The 17,538-nt window shown below is 50.2% G+C and overlaps 1 protein-coding gene across 14 annotated transcripts in view; it reads right to left on the reverse strand.

The window, feature by feature from the left end:
* The window catches only part of AGAP1 (ArfGAP with GTPase domain, ankyrin repeat and PH domain 1), a 560,573-nt gene that overhangs the window by 344,508 nt on the left and 198,527 nt on the right, over positions 1–17,538 (reverse strand). For all 14 annotated transcript variants that reach the window (XM_060301680.1, XM_030865641.2, XM_030865522.2 and 11 more), the window contains one exon: positions 788–873. In XM_060301680.1, the coding sequence (XP_060157663.1) occupies positions 788–873 (86 nt within the window). The remainder of the gene's footprint in view (positions 1–787; positions 874–17,538) is intronic.

Raw genomic sequence — 17,538 nt, forward strand, 5'->3', positions numbered from 1 at the left:
TAAGTAAACCAAAGAAAAAGGTTTTCCACACTCATGCTGTTTTTTTTTTCCTCCACAACACCCTTTTTCAAGGAACTTTCAAAGAAATCACACTGTGCTGCATCCTGGTTTGCAGCGGCGAATAATCCGGGCTGAGAAGCCTGGTGGGCAGCCTGGCAGCAGTGCTCAGATTTCCAAATCCCATCCAACTTTCTAAATGACTGTACTGCTCTAGAGATCAAACACAGGATAAAAGTAGAAAAAAAGGGCTATATACACTTCCAGATGTCAATTCAGCTGAGTTGACAAATCAGTGCAGATTCTGCTCTTCCTTCCTTCTTAAAAAACGCAAAGTGGGGCTTCCCTGGTGGCGCAGTGGTTGGGAGGCCGCCTGCCGATGCAGGGGACACGGGTTCGTGCCCCGGTCCGGGAAGATCCCACGTGCCGCGGAGCGGCTGGGCCCGTGAGCCATGGCCGCTGAGCCTGCGCGTCCGGAGCCTGTGCTCCGCAACGGGAGAGGCCACAACGGTGAGAGGCCCGCGTACCACAAAAACAAAACAAAAACAAAAACGCAAAGTGAAAATCAGCCACACAGCCCAAACTTCCCTCCAGGTTTCTGTCTGAAGGAACAACGGAATTAGTCTCTCAGGGATGAGAAAAACCTCAGTACAGAAAGCATGTTCCTGGGGCCTCTCTCTCACCTTTTCTTGTATGCACCTGACCGACTTCTCAGAAGCACCTGTGGAGTCAGACCCTTCCCAAGGAGGCCCAGGTGAAAGCGGGTCACCAGTGTGCGCGCAGTACTCACCTGTGCCTCTGGAGGGCCCCCTTCATCCCTGATCAGCAGCAGGTAGCTCTGTCCGTCAACAACAATCTCTTTCTTGAATCTGCCACCTGCCACACACACACAAAAAATCTCGTTACGCGGGAAAGACAGAGCGAGGGGAGGGCAAACAGACGTGGGCTTCGCTTGTGGAAAAATACACCCTAGGCTGTGGCCCTGGGGGCAGCCCTGAGTGTTTAGTAGGAGTGGGCTGCGGCTCTGCCTCCAGGGACTCCTGGACTTTAAAAGAACTACTGAACTCAGATTCAAATATCCATCCTTAAGAACCCGTGTTCCTTTCTAGTTAGAATACACAGCCTCCATGCAATGCCAGGATCACTCGTGGCTCAGAAGCGTGGGATTTTAATGCAGGCTTTGTGTGTAAATTCAGGAATTCTCTCTCCCTGGGAACACGCTGATACCGAGTCCAGAAACAGAGAGCCCGGAAATTGTTCTCTCGTTGGGTTCACAAAACCGAAACGAATTGTATCTGCTGATCAGGGGCCTGGTCTCCAGCACGTTGGCAAATTCAAGGGCTGAGAATCTGTATTCTCCTCAAGAGAAACCCAGTTCTTGGAAGGAAAACATAGAACAGCATGGGGATGGTGTTTCCGTGTTCACAGTTCACAGGGAAGGGAAGGGTGCTCAACTACCACACACGGGTTAGACACAAACTACTGGATGGCAGCTCCGCACAGGTGGAGACACAGCAGCGCAGCTGGCGGACGGAGAGCGTTAGAGACCACGCTGGGTTAGCGAGAGACCACCAGGGGCCCCGCCGGAACACTGGGGGGACGGGGGTGGCCACGTGAAGGCGGCAGGGGCTGACCCCGCCCACGCCCAGGTGCCTCAAGCACCTCCCCTCAGCGCCCCGGTTCGGACTGCTAGGCCTCCCCTGGGCAGCGGGAAATACGTCCACTTCCGGGTCCCTCTGCCACGCCCTCTGCCACCTCCAGAGACAAACGACCTTCCCACGCTCTGGGCTCCGAGCCTGCGGCAGTCACCCCTCACTGGGCTTCGGAACTCGTGGTCTCGAGGGGAACACGCCAGCACCGGCGCTCACTTCAGCTCCTCGGCACAGAGGCCTTCCAGAATCACCAGCTAACCCCGAATAACTGGAAGCCCGCGAACCTCGCTGGTGGAGCTTCCCCACCGGCCCCAGAGGCTGGGTGTCGGCCCCCTGCCCCCCGGAGTCACACCTGGCTCTCCGCCACAGTGGCCCCTCGACGACGCGGACCTTCCCTCCGAGAGTCCGGGGTTTGGGCCATCCCAGCGCCCGAGAAGCAGAAACTAGACTCCCCGTCCCAAACCACCCCACCTCACCTCACCGCACCCCTAAGAAGTGTCCGCAGGTGGGCCTCTGCCACGTGAGGCTGGGGCGGCCCGCGGGGAGGTCGCCTCCGCAAGCGAGCACGCATGCGCACATGGCTGCTCCCGCCCCGCATTCCCCCCAACCCTCCGCCCCGGGCACTCCGTCACAGGCAAGATGCACGTGCTTAAAGAGCAAAACTTCGAAAACCGAAGAAAACTTTCCAACTTTAAAATGGAGAAACTCTCATTTTGATCCCCCTCACCGCCGACACCGAAAAAGGAGGGCAGACTCCGTGGAGAACGGACGGAGGGAAACACATCTGAGGGCCGGGGGCGGGGTACAGAGCGCATGCGCGCTGGACCAGACGGGCTGAGGCCCGCTCTGCACCTGCGCATCTGGCTGTAGGAGGATCCACAGTGATTCACGGTCCCTGTGCCCCGCAGCTCCCCCAAACGAGCGCTGACTCCCAGCATCTGAGCGCATGGAGGCCAGCCCTGGTCTGATGAACTCAGGTTCGACCTCCACGAGGCTTCACAGCTGCCCTGGGCACGATGGTCTCACACGGCCAATTCCTCACTAGTCCACGTGGTCTCCAGAGCAGGAGGGGGGAGCTCCCGCAGTACCAGCACCCCTCCGCTGCCAGCCGCCTCCCCCCATCTCCCTGGGGAGCAGGCACCCGGTGGGCGTCACCATGCAGCTCTCCCGGAATGACGCCCGCTGATGGCCCTGCTCCTCCCCTGGGTCTCTATGCCCTCGTGTGTCTTACAGGGTAAGGGCTTGTTGGATGAATTTCACATCTATTCGTTCATTCACTTTCTTTCACATATTTTTGTAGAGTCACGACCCCAAGTTATGTGTCCAGATAGCTGAACAACAATACTGAAGTTAAGAAAGGTTTGCACAGAGTTCTTTCCGCTCCTCTGCTTTGTAACCTCAAGCAGAGGCCTCTGGACCTAATTTTCATCAGCTCTAAAAGGAGGGGTGATTCTCTCCTCCATTCTTAAGGCCCCTTCCAATTCTAAAATCACTTTTCACTTCCCCCCTAAGATATGTAATTAGTATGTCTCTTCAATATTTTACAATTGCAAATATTAGACACTTGCAATGGACTTCTGTGTTTTCTCTGGTGTTATACATCAGGAAACAAAAATGAAACACTCAAATGCATTTGCCATGAACCCAAAGGTTTGATTAGATAAAATTCAGCCAGGTGTTTAAGCACCCAGATTGTGAAAAAGTAAGACTACGATTAATAAAATTATATATAAAAAATAAACTCCTACTGCTGATAGATTGTCAGCAGGCTCAACGGGAACATAGACAACTGGGTACTGGAGAAACAGCCCAGCAGGTAAATAAAATTCGACTTCAAAATCCGTTTTCTACAGTTCACTTTAGAGACACAAAGGGAAAAAACCTTGGGATGAAGGTGGGGGGGGGTACCAAGCTGGTCTACACTCCCCAGGGGCCACCTCTCTCATTATCTGAAATTCAAACCCGCCATCCATCCCAGCCATTAGATCTTTCCCTACCGAAATGTTAGAGCACACTACCAAACTTACATCCAACTTCATTTCTAATGCAGATTTTTAAATGCCTATTTTACAATCCTATTTCCAATTACAGTCATCCCTCAGACTCCACAGGAGACTAGTTCCAAAATCCCTTATACAAAATGGTGCAGTATTTTCATATAACCTACACACATCCTCCCATATACTTTAAATCATCTCCAGATTACCTATAATATCTCGTACGGTATAAATACCGCGTAAATAGCTCTAAGTTCAGCATAAATGTTACGTAAATGGCTGCCAGCATGAGACAAATTCAAGTTTTGCTTTTTGAAACTTCCTGTAATTTTTTTTTTTTTTTTTGAGTGTTTCAGATCCGTGGCTGAACGAATCTGTCGATACGGAGGGCTAGCAGGTCTGCTGCACCGAGCTCTGTATTCCCAGCATTTAATGCACAGCCTGGCCTGCGGCCCATGCTATAAACTTGTTACACGAATAATCGTCAACCGTCTCTGACTGCCAAGTACTATTACATGACATTAAAGTACCTGGGGGGTAGTTTTACTTTCAGAAAGTGTACCCAAATCTGACCCCTGTATTGGGAACGATCAACATGCCCTTGGCTCGGCCCACCCGTGCATACGTGTGCAGTGTCCCCCACACAGCTGCCTGCCCACCGAGTACACAGGGGTACAAGGGCTCTGACCTGTGCTGACATCTCCATGAGAAGGGAAAACGGAGATCCCTCCCGCACTTCAGTCTGTTCCTTCCAGAGATGCCGTGAGGTCAGCAGAGGTAGAGAGCACCACATTAAGTATGCGGCAAACATGTAGAGATAAGTGAGCAGAACCAAGTTCATCTCTGGGCTTTGATGTTCGTAACTGAGTCTCGCTGGACAGAAGTGTTTGCATCTCGTTAGAGCACACAGAGGGGACATTCTTCTTGTCTGAACTCAACTTCACATGCAATTTATTAAATTTCTGGTTCACCCAAAGTCTAGTTTTCAGAGTTTCCAGAAAACTGCCCTGGGAAACTTTGTTTGCCCTTCAGCTTGCCTTCTTAAGCAAGTCAAGGTCTTAATTTCTTCCAAAAATGAGTAAAAGATGGACCTGAATATACCTACCAAGAACAGGGATGCTGGATGTGTTGTGAATAGCACACCAGGAAGAAAAGGTCAGTTGTTTTGTTTCTTTAATATCTTGAAAAAAAGACTCAAGGGGGCCCCTTATAATCCACTGGTAACCAATCAGTATCAAGGTTTCAAGGTTACTACCCTGAGTCCTGATCTCATGCTGGGGGAACCAGTTTTGAATCTGGGATGCTGGCGTAGGTAAAAACAACTGGGTTCCCTCTATTCTTTAAACTCAAGCTAGGTAGGATGGACCTACAATGGAGCCCTATTAAATATAAGGGCTGTCTACACTGAAGGACGTATAACCATCTCACCTGGGTTGGCATTTCTGCTTTAAGGGGGAAAAAAAGAAAATCAAATTTTCCTATTCTCAAAAAAAAAAAAACAAATCTTGTTGGGAGTAAACACTGCAACAGATGTTTGACATTTCTGTCTTTTTGGCTAATTGGACTAAACGATATTATCATATCATTAACAGCTCTCCAGGCAACAGCAAGTCTTGTAATACTTTACAAAGCACTTCTCTTCCCACATCATGTCCGTTGTTCCTCACAGCATCTTGTGATGCAAATATCACCATCAACCTCCACATCTAACTTGGCTGGAAAAGAAGTTCAGACACTGACCAAACCCCCACAGCCAGCAAGCATGAGACCCAAACCCGGAAGTGCTGACTGATTCTCACCTCTGCCCTCTTCCCTGTGGATTTCTGCTCAGACAGTTCACGGCACACAGTGTCCACAGACGAGCTTGGAATCTTTCGTGTAATTTCCTAGCACCCACAGGGCAACACCGAGAATGCAGGGCAGTGGGGCTGAGGATGTCTTTTCCTCGATCCGGAAGGGAACTGCCTTCAGCCCCAAATGGTAATCATCCCTGTGCTTAGGAAACTAAAAAGAAATAGACCTGCCTATCACTTTGTGTCACAGGGAAGAACCTTTTGTATTCTATTACAAGTTAATCATTAAAGGGATGTTGCCTATAAGCTTAAATGATACATAATGGCCCATCTCTGGGAACCCTGCCTCCCAGGTGGTGAGCATTAAGCTAAAATACTTTTGTTTAGTTCACAGGAAACATCCTGACCAGGCCCACCTGTGAATGACCGCAGGAAGGAAGAAATGAACACATCCCCTCAGGAAGCTGATGGGAACCAGTAAGTGTTTGACTTTACTCCCTCCCCTTCTCGTATAAAAGGAGCCTGAATTCTAACTCAGGCAGGATGGTTCTTTGGGACATGAGTCCAGCATCTTCTCGGTTTGCGGGCTTTCTGAATAAAGTCGCTCTTCCTTGCCCCAGCAACTCATCTCTCCATTATTGGCCTGTTGTGTGGTGAGCCGTACGAGCTTGGACTCAGTAACATGTTTCATTTTTTTTCCTGCTGATTTCCATCTTCACTCTTCCACGCATAAGCAAAGGATGAATATCATACTTGAGTTTAAAAGTGCATTTGTGGAGCACGCTATTTCCCTTTTCCATAAGAAAGGGGGGGGGCATTATTCCAGCATCTGATCAGACAAAGTCAAGCCGCTAAGACCCTCCCCATAGCTGCAAGCTGGCCTCACATCTTGTCACCCTCACGAGGCCCCAGCTCAGGAGCACCTGATTTTCCCGGAGGAATGGTTTAGAGATTCTTGTCATTTGTAACATTTGCCTAAAATTTTCTTCTTACTTAGCCCCAGAACAAATATCTGTAAATGTTGTTTTTCCCTAATTATTTAGGACTGGCGGGATGAGAGGACTACACTGGAGACAACTATGAATATTTTCATTTCTCCCCGGGAGAATATGAAAAGTCTGATCATGAATGTGCCAGAAAGGCTTTAAAATTGATTTTGCGCTTTTAACTTTGATCAAAATACTGAAGTCAGGTACCTATTACTGAGGTTTTGGAGAAGTTTCATATCATGACATTTAAAAGGGATTTTGGATCCCATTATTATTTTTACACTGGGGAAGAAAAATTTTACTGGTTACACGTCCGTTTACAAAATTTAACCAAATCAGACTTCATTTCCCCTGCCAAGTTTTAAAAAACTTACACTGTTTAAAAAAGGGGAGGGGAGGGCAGGGCTTCCCTGGTGGCGCAGTGGTTGAGAGTCTGCCTGCCGATGCAGGGGACGCGGGTTCGTGCCCCGGTCCGGGAAGATCCCACGTGCCGCGGAGCGGCTAGGCCCGTGAGCCATGGCCGCTGAGCCTGCGCGTCCGGAGCCTGTGCTCCTCAATGGGAGAGTCCACAACAGTGAGAGGCCCGCGTACCGCAAAAAAAAAAAAAAAAAAAAAAAGGGAGGGCAGGGACTACTATAAAAATGTACTAACACTAAGGATCTAATTAATGCGTGTGATTGGTAAGTTCACGGGTGAAATGCTCACGCTTATGACTTCAGGTGAAATGGGGTTTAACACACAGGCCACGGTCTTTAACAACTTCTTTTCACCCAGACCTGAGTAAAATAAAGAAGGAAGACGGAGACAGAAGTCAAAGTTCCAGGGTAAGACGAAAGGTTTGAACTTTGCTATAACCAAATTTCCTTTCTTCCATATCTAATAAAATGAGGGGGGGGAAAGTAAAAGCCAGATAAAAAGTTCACCATCCACCAAGAAAAGAAGCCAAGCTTTACAGAACCAACCTCGAAAACACTGACCTTAAGAATGAACAGGAGGACTCCAGCACTGGGTGGAGAGGGGCTCCAGATCCCCCAGGGAGGGGGTGCTCAGGAAGGGGCAGCATGGCCTTTGTGCCCTGTCCCCCGACAGTTAGGAGGTTCCCAAACGAGCAGCCGCCAGGGCTCTCTGCAGGCCAAGTGCCTGCGATACCCAGACTGCAAGGAGGGGCCCCCGCAGGGAGTGACGTATAACACAACCCCCGCCCAGCCCGCGCGGAGGCAGGGGACCTGGCGCAGGGCATCCAGCAAATTCCTACGGACTGCAAGCGCCCTGTGTGTCAGGGCAGCTCACCTTTGTCTGGAGGAGATGCCCTCAGAGGACAAAGGGACTCATGATACACTGCGATTCTCAGGGAAAGTAACATCCAGCCTCAGCCTTCCGTGCTTCCCTGCAGGGGCCGGGGGTGTGACGGAGGTCTGGGAAATGGGAACTCGGGCAGACTGCGCCATCCCTCTGGGCCAGGGATGTCTCCTCTAGCCTGTGTCCTGCCCCAGGAAACTAGATGGCAGGGGGCTCCCCACGTCCCGTACCTGACCCAGGACGAGTGGCCAGCCTATGTGAACGGCCTGGGCAGTGCGTGTATCCCTGCACTTGACTACAGTCGAGACAGCGCCAATCTCAGCAAAGGGGAGGAAGAAGCTAAAGAGATGGTGAGACTATCATGCAACGATAGGGCAAGGGGAAAAAGACAGGGAGGGATTGCGGGAGTTCCCTGGTGGCCTACTGGTTAGGACTCCGGGCTTTCACTGCCACGGCCCGGGGTTCAATCCCCGGTCGGAGAAATGAAATCCTGAAAGCCATGCAGCACAGCCAAAATAAAAGGGGAGGCGGGCTGCAAGGGAGCCCGCAAAACCCAAACAAAACTCAAAAAGCAGAAGAAAATCCCTTCTGATACTTCCCTCCCTAATACCACTTATGAACAGACACTGAACAAGACAAGAACTCCAGGGAGAAGAAACCGAAACAATGAGGGAAGAAATGGGAACCTCTAGAACTGAGGACCAAACCAACATTTTGGAACGGACGAATACAATGTGAAAAAGTAAGGGAGAGAAGAAACACCGCTCAAAGCTGAAATTCTGACATGGAGGAATGGCTTGAAATAAACTCCGTCAAGATGAAAAAGACAGAAGTTAACTGACAGGAAGACAAATGAAACTAACAAAAGGATAAACGGCACCTCTGACAACAACTCCCCAATGAAAGAGCTCAAAGACTATTCAGAGATAAAATACAGAGGCATTTTCTTGAAATGCAAGAAGATAGGAACCTGCAGATCAAAACAGCCCATGATCTTCCAAGAGAAAAAGACAGACTCTCAACGTCACTTTAAGGATGGAGCAAAACCAAGGCCCTGGTGAAAAGCTGTCACGCCAGCCAAGACGGGGCTCTCATCCCACAGCAGGGCCCAAGGTGCAGCCCCAGGAGCACACTCCAGGGCCACTTCAGGGGGGTGGAAAATGGCCAATGGAATAAGCATTTTTTACATATGTACAACTGGTGTTGAAACGGCTGTCACATGGCAGGTATGTTACACACTAACCCAGAGACCAAGATGGCGGCTCTTGCTGCATCAGGGAACCTGGGCAGAGGCAGAACCCACCTGCTGGGATACGGGGAAAGTTGCGGCCTCGCCCTGGCCTTTTAAAAATCTCATCTTGCATTTGTTTGCGCCTGAAAATCATGAAGATTGCACAAGCAAGCAAACTGCTTGGGACATGTCCCACCTTCCGTGAGGGACAAGCCGGGCACACGTGCGGTGACAATTTTTTGTGTGATGCAAGTAATTTAAGCAACAACAAGGAGATAGTTAACCAGCTGGCTCTTGGCGATGTCACAGTGCACTCAGTGCTGACCGTGGTCTGGGGGGCGGGGCTCCTACCTGAATACTTCTATGGAATGAGAGTCACTGCCTTCATTGATTCAACCTGGAATTTCAAGAGTGCTACTATTCCTACTACTTCAACACTTCTGGATGTATTCCTACTACTTCAAAACTTCTGGATGTATTTAATGGAAGAGTACCTTGAAATGGCGAATAAGGTGAATATGTACATATACATTTATACATATATATATATATTTAAGTGTCACCTGTGTAGCTCAGGTTTTCTTGACATCAAGTAAATAAAATCAAAAATTAATTGGATGAAAAGGCAGATATAAAACTGAAACAGGAGCCCCTTAAGCCCTATTCTGTGTTCATAAAACAGCTTTATTGCTGTCTCTGATAAGCAATGAGTCAGAAACTTATAAACTAGAACTTGTACAAGTTTTATTAACAGAACACCATGATGTATCAGAGATCTACTTAAAACATTTTGTAAAAGCGGTATTGCTGCTCAAAAAAGAAGCCGGAAAATTAATGTCTGGGGAAGTGGTTTGTTGCCCAAGAGTTAAATTCAATTTCTTTACTTCCAAGAACTTTGAGAAAAAGGTAAATTAGCAGCTTAACACATGAAACCCATTAAGAGTTCTCTCTTCCAAGTGCTATCTTCTCACGACTAAAACAAACACAGAAACCCTGGGAAGGTGCAGGCTGGCTGGCCTGGACCAGTCTCCAATCATCAACGTCCAGGGACAGGCCCAATTCCACTTTCGTAAGTTTCATTAGCTTTTCCCCTGCAAAAAAACACTAAAATGGCTGTAAGATAGGATTAACCCAACAAAATGTTCTCTGTAATCACAGCGGCAGAACCTCAGGTACTGCAAAGAATAAAACAGGCCCTGCGATACCAGCAGCCCCAGAAGAGGCCGGCAGGTCCTGGAGGCAAAGCATCCTTCTTCTTGTGAAGATGTCCACGGGCCCTGTGGTGGACACGGGACACTCTCCGGAAAGGGAAGCCTGGACTTTGCTGTCCTCAGCTCACGCTCCAGGTGTGATGCTGGCGCCTGGGCCCGCAGTCTGTTCCCTTGGGCTCAGAGCCCCAGGCCCATTCAGGCTGCCCTGGCTCCACACACTCAGACTTCCCTGCAAAGCTGTCTTTGGAAGTTAGGACCCACCCCCAAAGTTCACATACTATCCTCCACTGAACTCAGTACTTTCCCCAATAACTCAGCAGCTGTTCCAAGGGACAGGCAGCCTGCAGGGGCCGGCACGGCCCAGCACGCAGGAGACCTGGTGACCTGAGGTCCCGCTGAGGCCCCTGAACGTGGGTGCTGAGCCGTCAGGTGGGCTGTGGCCATTTCAGGACAGCAGAGTGTGTGTATCCAGGCAGGGGGAGCGCAGTGCAGAGGAACGGGCTCGAAGCCGCCCGCCAAGGGTCTGCCTCTGAGCTGGGCGACCCTGTGCGGCTTCAGTAGCGGCCGGTGCCTCAGCTCCCTTGTGTGAAAACTCAACGTGCACCACCACCTGCCTCTGCAGCCACAGCGAAGGTGAGCGGGAGCTGATCTGCGGCAGCCGTCAGGCTCCCGGAACACTACCTGTGTCCCCTGAACACCAACCAAGCTCTGCTGTGTTACACCGGCGACTCTGTCTGGGGACTTGCACATTGAGGGAGAGTCTCAAAGTGAAATTCAACGACAAGGAAGAACCAAGACCACAGTAAGCAGAGAATGAAAGAAATTCCCTCAATTCGCTCAAATTCCCATATGAAAACCAGGATTCCCCTTAACACTCTGTCACATTTCCAGGTACTCTGGGAGATCCAGGGTAGTAATCATTTTTCCCAAGTCTGAAGAGCTCACAAGATACCAAGGTCTGGACGGTGCTACTCACACTGCCCCAGGGAGAAGATTTTGTGAGTCCGAGTAACCATCTCAATATTTATCCACGTGTACGGCGTGTGTCTAATCTCAGACGGGGACTTCCATGCAAGCAAGCAATAGAGGAACACAGGGGAATGGACCTGATTGACACTCCACCTGTGACACAGTTTGGCTCTTAGTAGTATTTGGCAAGGGTTCTCCCCCTGTGTTCGCCTCTCCCCGTTTCTCTGTTAGCTCCCTACACTGGTGCAATAAAACCTTGGTCTTCAGAAGCACCACTCAGCAAGCATTTAGCAAAGCCCGTTGTGGGCCAATAATAAGCACAGTGCTGGTGAACAGAGTGAACAGGACAGAATCTCTGACTCTCAAGGGCAGCGGGAGGACACGGGAACTGACCAGGAGAGCCAGCTGGGTGGGGTATGGGAGGGGACCGGGCACCAGGAACAGACACAGCCTGTGCCCCCTGGAACCCGCTGGGAACCCACCGAGCGGACGGGATCGGGGGGCATGGTTTTCAGCCAGCCCCCTGAAGGAGGAAACAGCCACGTAATGATGGGCCCCTCCCTATAAAATCTAATACACGGGCACATCTCAGAGCTACTGTGGCTTCAGTTCCAGACCACCGCAATAAAGCGGGTATTGCAGTAAAACGAGTCACGGGAACGCTGGGGGTCCCCAGTGCATGTAAGTTACGTTTATACTATACTGTAGTAGTCTATTAAGCAGCATTATGTCTAAAAAACAACATACATACCTTAATTTCAAAATACGGCTAAAAAATGCTGACCATCATCTGAGCCTTTATCAAGTCATAACCTTTCTGCTGGTAGAGAGTCTGAAATATTTCAAGAATTATCCAAATGTAACACAGAGACGTGAAGTGAGCAAGGGCTGTTGGGAAAAATGGCACCGACAGACTCACTCGATACGGGGCTGCCACAAACCTGCCATTTGTTTAAAAAATAACAAAACTGCAATATCTGGGAAGTGCCAATATGCCTGTGTGACCAAAGAAGTAAGCTGTTTGTTGGAAATGTTCCGATACCCACTGTGGTGGCTGTACGTGAACATTCCAGCATCTACTACAGTCTCTGAAATAGTTCGGTGGTGAGGGGAATATTAGTCGTGCACATACTTGTTTCCCTGGGGGGAAATGTACTTAAGGTTATTTGTTTGTTTTATTTTTAGTACTCTGCACATTTATTTTAAGCATAAAAAGGGATGAATTACAAAAAGTACTGCAGATTCAGGAGAAAAGAGCCCAGCTGCTCACCTGGTGCCTTTAAATGAGGCCAAATCCCGCCAGCCATGGCCTGGGATGAGCCCAGGGGCAGCAGCCTCAGAAAAGGGGGTGAGGAGGTGAGCTGGCCAGCGCCCAACAGCACCTTGGTGGGTTGCTCAGCTACCAGCACACGGGCAGATGGTCTCTTAGTCCCTCAGATTTTACTGCTCTCAACTAGTGTTTCCCACGTGAAAATAACTTGTCATTAAAAAAAAAACTGTCGTGCCAACTTTGTTTTTGAAAATGCAATTGTTGAATTGGACACGTAAAAGTACTGGCTTCAGAACTGTCTGTCCACATACATTTCTCTGAATATAAATCAGGTGCTCGTTTCAAGAAACTAAAACAGGATGGTGGTTGTGAGATTAGACCCTATGGAGAAACCCAGAAATCCTCTGCATTTTAATACCTGATGTGTTGACACTGCAGAGCAGGGTCACAAGCCATCACGGCGAAGGGCCACCAGACAGTGGCCTCGCGGGCAGTAGCCTTGCTTCGGGGTCAGGGGCAGGGAGGGGTTGTTCTTGTTTATTTATTTTTACAGATCTTTAAAAATGCAACAATCCTTCTCAGCTCAGGAGCAGCAACAGTACAGAGAGGGGGTGACGGCTATGGGAGAGCCGTCTCCCCTTTGATATTTCTTCTGGGGACATGTCACTTTTTTTTTTTAATTTATTTTATTTTTGGCTGCGTTGGGTATTTGTTGCTGCGCGTGGGCTTTCTCTAGTTGTGGCGAGTGGGGGCTACTCTTCGTCGCGGTGCGCAGGCTTCTCATTGCGGTGGCTTCTCTTGGTGTGGAGCACGGGCTCTAGGCACGTGGGCTTCAGTAGTTGTGGCTTGCGGGCTCTGAGCGCAGGCTCGGTAGTTGTGGCACACGGGCTTAGTTGCTCCGTGGTATGTGGGATCTTCCCAGACCAGGGCTCGAACCCGTGTCCCCTGCATTGGCAGGCAGATTCTCAACCACTGTGCCCCCAGGGAAGTTGGGGACACATCACTTATTGTCTGGACTGTCCTCTTCCATTTCCAGGGGCGGGGGGAGAGGTGGAGGCTCACTCTCTGTAACTGTCTCATTCCCATGGAAACACTGTCAGGACTTTAACAGCAGGATTCCAGGGGGCTCTGTCTCCGGGTCACTGTGCCCATCCTAGAGGGTGATCTGGTCTCTGAGAAGGCCAGCACCCTGTGAGCTGGACACCACCAAGACCTGGAGCAAAGCCTACCACCCAGGGCTGGCAGGAGACAGACTGCCCTGGGGTGGGGTGTGAGTGTGTGTGTGTGTGAGTGTGAGTGTGAGTGTGTGTGTGTGTGTGTGTGTCTCCCTCTCAGGCAGATTCGGAACCTGCCCAGCCCAGGAAGCCCCTGCATCTGCATCTTGGAACACACTTAGCTTGCACCTGTACTGCCAGGCTCCTGCCCAAACCGGAAGGCGGGCCAGGGCACATCCTACAGCCAGTACTTCGTGGGACTAATAAGCTGCCGCCCCTCCTGATGGGGCAGCAGTGGGTCCAGTGGTAAATGGTCCCCGCGGCTCATTCCCACCGTTCTGTGTTAGCTCCAAGGTCCAGAGGTTGTCTGAAGACTCCTCCCAACTGCCCTGCTGTGTCCCTCGCCAAAGCCAGCGCCTGTGTAATGACTGCTGGGAGCCCAGGGGTCCGGCCCCCAACTCCCTTCAGAATCCTTCTACGCACGAGGGCAATGGGAGATGCACATGCTGGCAGCCCGGTCCACCTGGAGATCACGCGGTCACACCCGCGTAACTGACAGTCCCTGCACACAACCTCCCCCTTGGTTCAGCCTCACCCGCTCCCCTCCGCTGCATGGAAGGAGTCGAGGACACACTGCCACCTGGTTTCTGTCACCAAGCCCCACCCCCTCCACACTTTCAACATGCTTGTCCCCCCCAAGTGGCCCTCAAAGAACAATGCTGCTCTCTTCTTTTGTTTGTGGTGTTGCCATTTTGTAAAAGAAGCAAAACGGTAAGAAATGGGGCTCAGAAAAGGATGGCGTGCTGGCCACACATGGTGCCCCTTGGGCCACATGGACGGAACCGAGCAGCTTCCAGACGCAAGTCAGGGGGGACCATCTGCTACATTCAGAACTCTTCCCGAGCCAAGATCCTGCCTCACAATCCCTCCCAACACAGGACATCCAGGAAGCCACTACGACGGGTAGAAGACTACGCTGTGAGTCGCATGTGGTTTCCACTTCTGGCCTGGGTCAATCATCAAAGAATTGATTTGGTCAAACCATTTCAGTCATGTCGAACTGTCACCTTTTGTAGATAATGGGCAGCCGTACGTGGCGTGCACGCAGGTGCGCACGTACGCACACGGGGGCCTGTCCCAGCCCCTCAGGTCTTGTGCCCACGATGCCCCAGCTCTCAAGGGGCACCTTGGGGGTCCCTGAGTCCTGCATGAGGAGATGACGTGGAGGGGAGAGTCTGCGGGCACCTTCATCACACTACACACCCTCCTCGTGTAATTCTTTTTTTTGGCATTTGGCCTATTTTGCTACTGGTATTTTCCCTTCTGCTGCCTTATCTCCACGTCCTGGCCCTGGGAGTTGACCATGGCCCCAGTGGAAGTCTGCCCTTAGAGTTCGAACATCCAGCAGGCGTGACCTCCCAGCGTCATCCTACAGGCGGTGCGTCTTCTTCACGCGGCAATCCCGTCTCGCACCAGCCGTGGCCGGAAGGTGGGCTCCACGCTGGCACATCCATCCCCGTCCCCGTCTGGAACGTAAGCCTGGCCCCCTGACCCACTGCCCCGCATCTGCCGGTGCTGCCTGCCCCCCTTTCTTTCTCCTCTGCCCGCCCCGAGGCTGGCCTCAGCCGGCATTTCTTCCTTTCTGTACAAACTTGCACAGAGAACCTCTCAACCTGTGGTCAGACTGCCTCGGTCAAGGACTGGTTATGAGTCTCAGATCTTGCCCTTCCCTGGGACCAATAAAATGGGGTGGGAGGGTGGGAGAGAAGTGAGCCTGTGAAAGGCAGAGATTTGCGAAAGGAAGCACAGAGGTGAGAGCAAACAGGACCTGGCCCTTCTGGTCTCCGGGGCGCCCTGTTCCCACTGGGTAAACTGAGTGGATCAGGTCTGTTCATCAGGGAAGAGATCTGCATTACAAAGCTTCCCACCGGTTAAAACTTAAGAGTCTGCGCCTCAAGCAATGCCATCCAGAGGTGTCGCTAAGTCTTCCCTCGGAGCTACTGAGAAAAACATGCAACTCTTCCTCCCATGAGACGTGAGTTTTGCAGACCACGCAGTCACGAGGCCACCAAAACTGCCTGCCGCCAAGTGGGGAGACCCAAGCAATGGGAGAGGCAGGTTCCTCACTAGCTCACGTGCATCAGGTGATCAGGGGCTTTCTCAAGCTATACACCCATCCCCGGAGCTGCTCCAGGTACATGAGTGAATGAATTCCCCCCTTCTACTGAAGCTCAGTGAAGCTGGTCATCTGTCCCTTGCAACCAAGGGATTCTACACTACGACAATGAACATGAACCAGACCAGAGCAGGCAGCTGCCTGGGTGAATAATGGACTGGTCGGCGGCCACGTGGGTCCCTGGATCCAGAGCCGCTGCCAGCAAGACGACAAAGTCAGGGCCCAAGGTCATGGGCAGATGTAGCAACGGACCAAGGAGAAAACACCTGGTGGCAATTCAGCTTTGACAGATCCAAGGACTGTTTTCTAATTTGCAATTAAGTCGTGCACTTAAAGGTCTAAAAAACCATCTTGGGACTTACAATTTCTCTAGAAAAAATAATTTCTAATTTCAAAGGTGGAACTTTCTAGACCCCAGTCTCCTTTTTCCTATTAAAGAAATGGTTTTGTCCTGAGGTGTCTTAGGAAAGACACGGTTGTGTTCCCAGCATGCACGCTACTATTCTGGGGTCTCTGTCAATCAAATGACATGAAGGAGGATGTGTGGGCTACCCTGGGAGCCCAGGGACACTTCCCGGCTGAAGCCAGCATGCAAGGCTGCTCAGCTGACCAGGTGTAAATCACCACAGAATTACAGTTATTCATCCAGAAGCTTCTTCTCCCCTCTGGAACACACACACTGGCCACAGGTGCCATGCCCAGCTCTCAGTAGGCCCTCAGTTTCCTGGTGAATTAATTATAACAATACGGGACAATGTGTTCTGAGTCCCAAACAGCCAATTCAAAAATACATTTTGTCCTGCCAATTTTGTCAATGCCAAAAACATAATCTCCTTATTCTAATTTTACAGCTGTCTTTTTCTTGTTTAAAATGAAGCAGAACACCCTTCTCTCTAATGATTTCTTTGAAGTTCTAGTGATTATTTTAGCATCCTTTGCCTATTTTAAAGGCACTATCACCTGATCCTCAGTATGGCTTACGTGTGAGGGGACAGAGTTAGCAGACGGTTACACAGATCAGAACAATGACAAGAATCAATGATATTCCTAGAGTTAGAGACTGAGTCAGCATCTGAAATAATTAAAGAAGATGGCTGAACTGGTTTCTGCTTTATCTATTAAGCCAACCTACCGGTGGGCTCTTAGTTTTAAGGCTTCAGATAATCCTCATTGAAAACTTATCATGTACTTATAATCACCTGGTCGCAAGTAAGATGGTAAAGTTACGCTGAAACATTTAACTGGCTAGATTTCAAACTACTCGACTTTTATTAGTGTTTACATATTTTGTTCATTGGAACACTGAACAGCACCAAGAACGTGTTCAGAAATAAACCTAACATCTGCTGAGCAGTGGTAGCTCACAAAAATGTTTTTTAAGTTTATTTGATTTGGAAAGGGTTTCTGGAGCTGACAGTTTAAATGCATTTCACATGTCCCAGAAAATAAGGCTGGTATTTACCACATGGCTTGTTTCTAAGAAACTAAGTAAACATTCATTTTTAAAAAATGACTTCAGATACCCATGCTCCTGAGAAGGCTTTTGCTGCCCTGACGATAGACACATCTGTTGGGAAACAATTCCAGGCAGAGTCCTCAAGGGAAGTGGCAAGATTAACAGAGGGACGTCCAGCTCACAGTGACCTGATGGCCAGCAGCCGCTGACCCCGGAGGAAGTGACCATTAGAACTGCAGCCGGTGTATGACGTCCCGGCTAGGCACGGGCAGGGCACAGTGGTA

Source organism: Globicephala melas, chromosome 7 (assembly GCF_963455315.2).
Source record: "Globicephala melas chromosome 7, mGloMel1.2, whole genome shotgun sequence".
NCBI classification, from domain to species: Eukaryota; Metazoa; Chordata; class Mammalia; order Artiodactyla; family Delphinidae; genus Globicephala; species Globicephala melas.